The sequence below is a fragment of the Porites lutea genome, chromosome 4 (genome assembly GCF_958299795.1).
Source record: "Porites lutea chromosome 4, jaPorLute2.1, whole genome shotgun sequence".
NCBI classification, from domain to species: domain Eukaryota; kingdom Metazoa; phylum Cnidaria; class Anthozoa; order Scleractinia; family Poritidae; genus Porites; species Porites lutea.
The window spans coordinates 1,772,857-1,784,204 of record NC_133204.1 but is presented as its reverse complement, the minus strand read 5'-3'; the positions used below and the strand labels follow the sequence as shown (position 1 = coordinate 1,784,204).

General features: G+C 38.7%; 1 protein-coding gene across 1 annotated transcript; it reads left to right on the top strand.

Moving 5' to 3' along the window:
• Positions 1-5,998: 5,998 nt before the first annotated feature.
• Positions 5,999-9,878, top strand: LOC140935187 (guanosine-3',5'-bis(diphosphate) 3'-pyrophosphohydrolase MESH1-like). Its single transcript, XM_073384724.1, has 3 exons — positions 5,999-6,208; positions 8,308-8,474; positions 9,337-9,878. The coding sequence occupies exons 1-3, from the start codon at positions 5,999-6,001 to the stop codon at positions 9,560-9,562; spliced, it is 603 nt and encodes a 200-aa protein (XP_073240825.1). The 3' UTR covers positions 9,563-9,878.
• The last annotated feature ends 1,470 nt before the right edge of the window (positions 9,879-11,348 follow it).

Below are 11,348 nucleotides of genomic sequence, written 5' to 3'. Positions count from 1 at the left end.
TGGTTTCTGTTTTTATTGACATGTTTTGACTGTGTGGCGTATAAATATTTGCCTTATTTAGCCTGCGAGCACACCTCTTCCCTTTCCTTTGTTGCAAACGCGTGAAACAAAGGAATTGAAGACATCTAAAACATATTACAGGTTCCAATCAGTGCTATTGAAATCTTAAAAGGCTAGTTTTTTTCTATATTTTTATTCAGATGATTGCTGTTTTAATATTATTACTATTATTGTCACTATTATTGTTGTTGTTAATTATTATTTTTGTTTTCACTTGAGGTGTTTTCTTGCAAGAGTTGAACCTTTCCACGAAGACTGCGTTGCAGCGAAAACTTAGCTAAAAAGTGGATTTTAGTTTTCTCAAAATTGATCGCAATTGATTCATATTTGCTCAGTTTGTCAAATGTAGACGCATTCTTCTGGGGGTGAATTCATATGAGACACACTGATTCAAGTTTGAAAAGAGAAAGAAAAGTTCTTAATCGTGTGTTTACGCCCTCTTGAAAACGTCTCCTAAGGAAATTTCAGGGCGTACTCGTGCAGTGACGGTAGATTAAGAAATGTACCGAAAAGTGCGTTGCATGTGCAGAGTTGTTTTGCTTATTAAACCTTGCTTTTTTATGTTTGCGTTGCCGTCACTGACATCTCAATACGGGCCCAGTGTTTTTTATCCTTATTGTTACATATCTTTTTAATTTCAATAGTTCTTCTTGAGATCTTTTCTTTAAGCTTTAAAAATCTGGTGTAAAAAACCATTTCACTTTAGGGAGGAGAAGGATAAAGAAAGCACGACTTGAGATGACCAATAGGACATTTCCGTGCAAGCATAATTAACCTGCTCGTTTATAAACGTTGCCTTTAAGTGGTTTCGCTTTCAATATTTTATTTTAGAATTAAATTAAGAGGGCGAATATTTCTAATTTTAATGATATTTAGATAGAGTATGGCTTCGCACTCAAGGCCGACAATCATGAACGTATAACTTCTTTACGATTCTCCATTGCCTCAGTATTACAATGAACATAACATTAAACGTATTTTTGTTTCCATAGTATTTTCTCAATTAAAAAGAGGGTACTTGTCACTTTTTGGTCAAAACAACGTGTGTTTCCGATCCACGAACTTGAGCTCTCTTGACGTAAAAATGATCAAATTTATTTTTCTTACCTCAACTTTGTTTCTTTTTATTTACGCAGGTAAGTGAATTGTAAAAGTATATTTCGAATCATTTTAATTAGAATGTTGTTGTTCTTAAATGAAGAGAACTAAATATCCGTGTAAAATCAACCATCTTTATAGCCTTTGTTTAACAGATTCTTGGCTGCAACAAGCCAAGTGACGCTATATTACTGATATTGTTCAAATTTGAGCAAACTATTTTGCACGGTTATTTTTAAGGTTGCAAAATGTATCTGAATACGATGCAGTTCGCTGAAGCGTTTTAGAGATGATGGAAGCTGCGAGCCAAGATACTTCTCGTACCATACCATTGTGGGCAAAACACAATAAGGCAACATGATCATTGTACACAACATGCTTTTGTTAATCAGTGTATTATTTCTCTAACAAAACTTAAGGCAAATTGAGCTTATGAAAGATTTGTTGATAATTTGATAAATTGAATTTCAAAAGCCGGCGAAAACAATTTAACAACTCATTTTCACGTTATTTTAACACATCCTCTATTTGCTTTGAATTAAGGAAACTATTCGCTTTAATTTTGAGAAGGAAAAGATAAAAATGATTAATGCAAAAGTACGCAAGTTAAACACAAAAGCGTGAAAAGGATCATACCTACAAAATATCTCGTGAATACACGAGGACAATATTTTAAAAAAATTTATACGCCGGGGGTGATGCAATTCATTCCACATATTTCAACGAGTTGAAATAATGAACAATTGAGTTACGTCTTTCTTATTTATGCCGTGTTTTTCCCCGTCCATGTCGTAAGCTCGGTTTACAGCGATGGCAATATCTTCAAAAAATAAACTATCTGAAAGAGAGACAAACCTGCAGTGCTTGTAACTAAAAAGCTCTAAAAGGTACTCCCGATGCTCCTTTTGGTACATTTCTTTGAAGTTCTTTGCACAAAAGGCTTTATGCGGGGCTTAAAAGCGCGACAACGAAATCAGTTACACATCTTTTTGGATTCTACTCAGTTTATCTTGCGAGTGCGGCCCAGTCTCTAAGAATTCAAATAAACTACTGGAAAAAATCCCGGTAATTTAAAGAGCGTGAATCATTTCACATTTATCAATAGTTGAACGGTCTTATACTGCAGTCATATCCAGGGAGCTTAAACCACCCGGCAACCATGAAGGCCACGGGAGCGAGGACGGTTAAAAAAGCGACCGGCGCAGTTTCTACGGCACTGACCTTTTCCGCAGAGCTCCGCTTTGGGAAATAGCTGGGGGTGTACGGCTTTCCCGGCCTCAAATAGTTCCACTTTAATTTGTCAGTGTTTGCGGTTGATATACGCTGATAAATTGACCAAGAAAGGAAAAGCTTAATTGGTAACGATTTGTTTTATCAGCACGCATTCTATTAAGGTTTCTAGCGTTATGTAGCTACCCTAGCAGCAGTTGCGTTTCGTCACAGGTTCCCTTCCCCACGCCTATCTTAAGGCCAAAAATGATTGATAATAGCTTTGGAAATTGACTACTATTCATATACTAAGCTGCTAAAGTAAATTACCTGAAAAGGTGCTGAGTATGGGCATTGTTCCTCAACCTTAACTTTTAATGTCTTGTTGGTGCAATGCAAGTTCCCGCGTTTTAACAAGGAATTGGCCGTTTTCACACAAGAGACGGATTATCCATCTGCAATTATCCATTGGATAATTTGCGTGAGACAGATAATACGACTTAATTTGAAAATGCAAAGGTTTTAATTTTTGTTGAACTATCCGCGTGACTTTATCCATCTGTTCATCCGTCAATTTTAACGGATTTCGAAGACGAATTATCCGTCTCTCTCAGACGGACAATCTGCCAGTGTGAAAACTGCAATTCAAATGCGAGCGCTTTATAATCTTTTTACTGCGAAACACTAATATAAGATGATAAAGCAAATTCCCGACCGACGCAACACATCCGGGTTGTTTGAAAGTAACTCCTCCTTCCTTTGTTAGAACTGCGAAAATTATTTCTTGTCTATTTCGTTTACTCAATTGCTCATCAAGGCTATTGACATGATCATTTTCAGGTTCTGCTTTGCTGTGTAACGTGTGCCAGTCTATGGTTTCGTGGGAAGGCTGCGAGAAGAATCGAATGCTTGTTAATTGTTCAAATGTGGACGAAGAATTCGACGTTTGTTTCAAAGTGCACAGAGCTACCAAGATCGAGAACTCGGAGAAGCATATCTATACTAAAGGTTGTGGATATCAGGATCTTTGCAGTGGCGAACAATGTGTGGAGTTTGGAGACTGGTGTTCAGTGGACTGCTGCAACGTCGACCAGTGCAATGCTTCGCCGTCAGTAGAGGCCACATACTTCACGCATCTTTTGGCTGGAATAGTCATGTTTTTACATTTTGACTGAGTTCTACGCGTTTGAAAGCAGAGGCTAATCTTAAAAATCAGTTCATTTCGGAGTGCTCGGCAAGTTTTCTTCCATTCCGGGAAATACTTTATATATCAGTCAAAGACCGACTGGACGATGCAGTGCCATTATCATCTATAGCTATATTTAATCCACGGAAAATGAAGAATATTTCTTCCAATAAACCTACAATTGTAGATACTCTACCTGAAATATTTAACTGATTCCGCATGACTCAGTGGGGATCATTTGCCTCATGGAAATGAACCCAATCAGTAGTTACCATAGGTGATATTTGGTTTAGGGGCTTTTATTTTACAAGGCGAACTGAGCCATGAAACTGGTAAATCAATGCAACGGACGCATGTGTAATTCTTTCTTAACGGGAAAGCTGTCCGTTTGTAACTCCTACCCTTTACAAATTTATCCAGATTTATATGAGTACAATAAGTTGCAATGAATTTATAGTTTAAGACCGGAATTGATGAGAAGAAATACGCTACTGACGAAGTAAAAATCTTTGCTGATCAAATAGATATGAGCTTTATTGCTAACCATCATAAATAACGTGAGTAGTATTACTTAGTAAAATTTTCGCGGCAATCAGTAAGTTAAGAAACCATAAAATATTAAGATACGATCTTTGTAATCAAGCAGTGTTAAATCAAGAGCCCGGTGGGGGGGGGGGGGGGGGGGGTTTCTTGGGTCAATTTTTGCTGGTTATGTGCCGCTGGCCTCCAAAGCCCCTACCCCATTATAGTCTTATCTGTGGCCAACTATAGACCCCATCATAGTCACATTTTGGGCAAATATGTAATTTTCCCGATCCCAACTTAGTCACTTTCTATTTATGTATCTACCTTTTCAATCCTAAAATATAGGTAGGTCATCCTAAAATATTGACCCATTCTTTAAATTGAATGAAGAACACTTCATTTTTCACCTACAGTCCAAATATTCTGATACGTTTGCTAGCCGTAAATAAGAAGAACTGTCTTACCCCAAAATCAGAAAAGGTGCGACTCTATTAACTCCATTTAAAATGCGACCCTATTGTAGTCAATCTAGTCATGAAAATGCGACCCCATCCGCGGCACATCCCTATTAGCCACTTACAAAGAAGTAGCCTTCTCCCCCGGGCTCAAGAGGCCCTAAATATTATTATAATCCCCTGCTTTCCAGGGTAATAACTGATCTTAATTCTGTCATATAACATTACGTTTTTTTTTCATTGCTGTGTGCACGATATGACGCCTGTCTGACTTGAAAACACTTTATACAAGCACAGGAGCCGAGATTAATCGGCTCCTGACAAGCACTGTAAGTAATTGAAAGGGAGAATAAAGGCGATTTCGAACAATGTTTTAACCATGCATGTCACAATAGGTTTGCCCTCCCTTGCCGGCTCACACTTGGTTTCCTGAAAGGCCGATTAGAGCTAATTCAGGATTAAAATTTTGTTTCATTTTTTGTATTTACCTTCCTATGCATTGCCTAGAGTAACATTTTGTGTTATAATTTCTTTTTCGTGAAGTAAAAGCACAACAGTATTTTGTAAGCTCGTGCTTGTTCTTGACAAGACGACCTTGCTTAAAATTTTGCTCAATCCTGGATTAAACTCAGCCATCTTTCGAGGAACCAGTCCCAGTGTCAAAAGTAAGGAGCTCAATTGTGCACCTCAGTAAATCTAACGTACATAAAACTGAATTACCAGCCTAACCTTCATGTGCGACCTCCTCTCATAAGCGACCACTTATCCAATACACCAAATCAACACTTATCCAAATCCCTTTTCAACCAGTTGTAGTAAACGACCATTTCTAGTGAGCGACAGTAATTGTTTTTGGGTTGACAGTTTTAAAATTTTCCATAGCTTAACCTGATCTTGTAAGAGACCCCTCGTCGCCTGGTTGTTCAAATGTTAGAAAGAGCTACACATCGGTCGATCAGGGAAACCTGTTGCGTTATCCGCAGGATAGAGATTAAACTACTAAACTAGTACCAAAGTACTACTCAAAGTATACGAAAAACCTTTTTATAGTGACACCACGGAACTAATATAAGCTATCGTAACGTAAAAACTGCATGCAATAAAATTTCTTCCAAAAGATCATTCCTCAAAAAGACCCCCTGTGGTTCGACTCTCGTAAGCGACCCCCTTCCGTAAGCGACAACTAAATCCTTCCATTTAGGGTAGTTCGACTGTACATTGGTATGCAGATGTCAATCGCTTTAGGAGGTCAAAATTAATAACTTTTTGGACTAAACTGGTAATAACCACAGGTTACGGAGTGCGGACGACAGAGTTGTGCTTTGCGTACGCGTGATAAAGTGCGTTCTTTGCATTCTATTCATTCTTAGTGGAAGTCGAACTCGATAGCCTACGTTAAGCCCCACCCTTCCCCGGAACATCATGAACCGCATCAGAAGAGACTGGGCACGAAATTTGTTTCAAAATGGCGGACGAAGAAGACGCTGACGGATTGATACAGGACAACCCAATAAATGTAATTGGCCGAATTCTAGAAGCAGTCCAATTTGCTGCCATAAAACATAAGGACCAGAGAAGAAAAGATCCCGAGGAAACTCCATACATTAATCATCCTATCGGAGTAGCTTATATTCTTTGGAAAGAAGGCGGAATTCATGACTCCCGAGTGCTTCAGGTGAGCTTGCGGCCAAACCGGCAAGTGGATATGATTTTATATAAGCTTACCTATTTAGCACATTCCAATCTCTTAATACTAACATTTTTGGACAGGAAAATGTTTTAACAGTTTGACAAGCCCGGGTTTCTATTCAGCGTCTAATTAATAAGCGGGATCTGCGCCTAATCGAATTAAATCGAACGTGCTCTGTGTTTGTTTGCAAACTGGTTGATATTAGTTTCGAGCTGATTCAAAAATGAAGAAGGTTTATCAGGTTTATGGGAATTGCCAGGTTAAAGGTGTCGATAGATGTCTATTTTGGGAGGGAGGAGGCGGGGGGGGGAGGGGGGGGGGTTTGAAATTTGGTGTGCTGACGAGCTGCGAACAGTGAGCTAAAAAGTCGTACAGTGATCTTGTATCCCTGTGTTCTAGGTATCCCCCATACCAGACCTTCCAACCCCTAAACCATCAAATCTGGAGTGTTTGAAAAGAAGTCCCCAAAAAACCTGGAGATTGGCACCACAAACCTAGAGGTTTACAAACAAGTCCAACAAAACCAAAAAGGCGGGTTATTTTTGTCATAGTTTTCTTTCCCCCATTAGATATAATTTACTCCACTCACTTTTAAATGTTGTATGATATTTGGCTGCTCCTGTCCAGCTGAGGCTCTGAAATCTCTGAGTAAGTTTGAGATTCTGTTTAACTATCCAGGCTGATAGGACATTATTTGAGTTTGCTTTAAGGCTTTGCCGCAGACCTTAGCTGATCTATGTTTCATGGGAATGAGGTTGGAATTGGACCCAGATCCCCCCAAAATAAATTGATACAATTCGCCATTTTGAATACAGATTTTTTGAAATCACGCGATTCCCATTGTCTGACAATTTCAAGATTTTTGGATACACCATGAGATTAAGAGGCTAAATCGTGAGACTGTGTGTTGACAGCCCAAACTGAGAGAGTTGGAGGGTCTGCCATACCTAACAACAACAACAAGCAACAAATGTTATTTTAAAAACTCATTTGCTAATAATTTAATTACGTATAGTTTTCCCACCAATGAACAAATAACTAAGGAACTAATTGAGGCAGGGGAAAGGAAACTAAGACATATTTACATTACAGTTATTGGTTTAAGAAGAATAGACTAGACAACAATCCTCAGTGTTTTTGGTATCCCTGTTTACCCTCCCTAAAGATTAGAGTATTACTCGTGACACAGTAGGGACCTTAAGATCCGAGGACGGCGATGGCAGTGAGAGCGTCACTGAAAAAGTGAATTTACGTTCTTTCAATCTTGATTCTTCATCGAGATTACTCCAGGTCACTAACTTTGTCAAACGTAGGTGAACCCTCCTAAAGTTGAATTCCTAAGAACCATATCCAAGTTCAGAAGGAGCTGAGAGGAAATTTCATCATCACTTGTGCACTTCCTCTGTAAAACTTGAAATTAGGCATTTTCAACCCATAGCCATGCAGTGACAGCAAAGAAATGTGCAAACAAGCATGATGCACGGGGGGCTGGGGTCCTTCCCCCCCTCCCAGGTACTATGAACGAGGCCCCCGGCTACTTTAAAGGAAAATAGAAGACAAATAGAACCAAACGAATCCCGTAGCAGTTTGATTCCCCACCTACTTGTTGTATTTACCCAGCACCTTGAAATCTTAGTGACAACCCTGGTCTTAAACCACTGACTGTGACCTAGGAACTTGTTGTGGGTCATTAACTCTGTTCATATGTGAAATACATCTTGTATGCTGCTCGAATCTACAAAGCTATTCTAGAAATCAATGAAAACTAGATTTTTACTCACAAAAACATAGCACTCTTCAGGGTGTAAAGAAAGTCAGTTTTAAATCTTGCCCTTCTGGCTTTCTGACAAAAAATGTTTTGATGACCAGGATTGACTACTGTTCTTCTATAATTTGAATTCCTCAAAAAAATTATCTTGCCTTTTGGACAAGTGAAGAACAGAATTTTTTGGTGTGATAGCAAAATCCACTAGCATCAGGCCATCGGACACAACTTTCTTTGCACTCTGATCTTATGACAAAATAGCTAAAGTGGGATTTTAATGTTCTTTTTTGTTATATTTGTACGTTATTTTCTTGATAAGGGAGCCATTCTTCATGATACTGTTGAAGACACCAATACCACTCTTGATGAAATAGAATCCAAATTTGGCCCTGAAGTGCGACACATTGTGAGTGAAGTGACAGATGATAAAACTCTGCCAAAAATGGAACGTAAAAGGCTTCAGATAGTGCATGCGAAAAGTTGCAGGTTTGTAGGAATTTTGTTCCAAAGTTTCTATAACATTCTGAAGTTAATTTAAAGTAGGTGTTTGTGGCGGCTGGCCTGCAAATGCAGACTGATTTCTGGGTGTTTGCTCTTTCCTCCTAAGTGCACAATAAGTGGTGGTATATGTTTTCTTCAATGAACCAGTCAGTTTATATGCAGACTTTTTTTATGTGACGTACTATATCTTACCCAATAAATCATGAGGATTTTTCTGTCTGTGAAAAAGAATTAGGAAAAACTCGTTAATTTATCTAGCATAAAGCAAATAATTGTAACTAGCCTGAGCTCCTGTGCTAATAAATTCCACCCAGCCCACCTGTAATTTCACGTAGGGGCCTGTAAGGTGGACATAAGTTAATGTAGCTTTTGAGCAGCTATCTGGAAGTAGGAGACATCTGGATACGGGTCAGATTTTAAGCCACTTTGGTTCTTAGATCAAACCACTTTTGTGATAAGAAAGGGAAAGAACGCTCCCAGAAAAATGGGTTTAATTTACATGTGTAGGTGTGGGTGTAACTTGAGCTTTTAGGATAAGTGGCTTGGGTTTAAGTTACAGGATGTTTGGTCAAACCTGCATATGTGCAAATTAAATCCTCCTCTCCTGGAAGATATTATCTTGGTATTTAAACTGTTGCTAAAAATTGTATTTTATAAGGTTAGGACTGTAGACTGAGGCTGCAGGTTTATTGTCTTTAGGGTGCTTGGCGCTTCAGTCATCCTAGAGTATGCTTACAAATCAGCCATTTATGCAAGCTTAATGTAACCTTTAGTAATTTAAGAAAATCATAATTATTTGCAAGTACTATAAATTAAAGCAAGTCTTTTCACTTAATATTCATTTCAGCCATAAAGCCAAGCTGGTGAAACTTGGTGACAAACTGTATAATTTAAGAGACCTCAATCGGGTTACACCAGAAGGTTGGACAAAAGAGAGAGTTACTGAGTACTTCCACTGGGCGCATAAAGTTGTTGAAGGGCTTAAAGGAACTAATGAAGCTTTAGAAAGAGAGATTTATAAACTGTTTGTTCAGCGCGGCGTTGTCGAGAAATCGGGGTCCAATAGTCCCTGAGTTTGAAACAACTCTTGTGGTTTGTCTCCGGTTAACTGTAGTTTTATTGCGGTTTATCCACTTCATTATACTTTATACTAATAGGCCACTTCCGAGTTCCGAAAACTCTCACTTTCAAAATGAGGCTAGGTGTACAACCTTTCTTGTGAAAATGAGTTTATTTGCCTGAGAATGAAAAATGATATCTATATCAAAGGCTGAGCACTTACCCTCGTTTTGAAACAGAGGCCCGGGGGAACTCGGAAATGGCCTATTCGTTCTCAGATTAGAAAAAAGCGCGTTGTGTACATGTGGTTGAAATATATATATATGTTATTTAACTTTTCAGTGTACATTATGAAACTAGATGTTAAAAAAAAATTGATCTGGTGTATTAATTGTTTTACTTTGGCCCCCAAGTAACGAACAAACTCAATTTGTTGCGGATTATTACAGATGGTTTTAAAAACTGGAAGGTGCAACGCTAATGATCGATTGATTTTTACAAAATTTACGTTGAAAAGGTACGAAAAACCAAACGTTTCAAGGGTGCTCCCTCTTCCTCAGTGCTTTAAGACAACTAAAAAAAACGGTTAATGTAACGTTTAAATAGAAATCAAAACAAAGACTAATGATACATGTGCGCGCTGACTTTGAGAAGTTCAAATAAAGTTGAAGTGCACATTCAGGTTCAAGTATCACATTCAGGCTGGTTTAAGTAGCTGGTGTCTGAATATCACGCTGGCCTCAAAACTGCGCCTTTCTGTTGCACTTTTGAAGCCAAAACGGATCACCGATCCAACATGTTGCCGATTCTGTGACCAGGGGATGTAAAGTGGCGGCCAACGGGAAGGTCGGTGTCAGGTAATCGAGTGAAGTGTATATGGTCTCGAAGTCGGTCACCTATAAGCGTCTTCCAGTCTTTTCGATGTACGCTTTATTGCAGGTACGGCATTTAATCGCATACACCACGTTTTCTCTGACACAGGTATACTTGAATTCGACCGTAATGTGTCCTCCGGGAGTAACAATAGAGGCCGTTACGTTGGTAACATAGCAGAGGGCACGAAAGAAAAATAAAGAACGTTTATTATCCTCTTCCCCCTACCCCCTTGCGCTGGCAGTCAACAAATCCCTCGCTGTTTTTATTTTTATGACGTACGCTCGACTGATTTGTAAGAGAAAATAGAGGGTCTATGAACAGCCTTTACAAACCTTTAAATCTTTACAAGTGCAGCAAAATTTTTTTGTTCATTTCTTTCCGTCACTGCAGGACCACGACTTCCGTGGAATCAGGTTCTCTTATGCAGCGTTTCATTTATGGAGGACGCAAACACACGAGGAAGAATTTTTCTTTCTCCTTCTAAACTTGGGTTCCGTTCCCAGTAATTCAGATTTGCCGTTGACCGTTCTTTATAATAAGGAACAGTCAACGGCGAATTCAAACTCCTTCAAAATGGCTCAAAAAAACCGCTTTTGAGGTAAAACGACGACTATATACCACAGGTAAGGTAATTCAACGTTTATTTATCATTGATTTATATACATAGTTAGCGACATATCGCTATAGGTGAGGCAAACGGTAAATCCAGAACATTTACTATAAAATAACAATCGGCTAAGTATTTCTCTTTTTACTCCTTTTTCCTCCCCATCAAATAAGTTCCCAGCCTCGACAACAAACTATAATTCACCTTGTGTGGAGGTATGAGGACAATTGTTTGTCAAAAGTATAGTTACTCAGTAATCTGGTGCTTTTCGCAAATAAATTAAGGAGAAATTATGCATTTCATATCTCTGTCGGCGT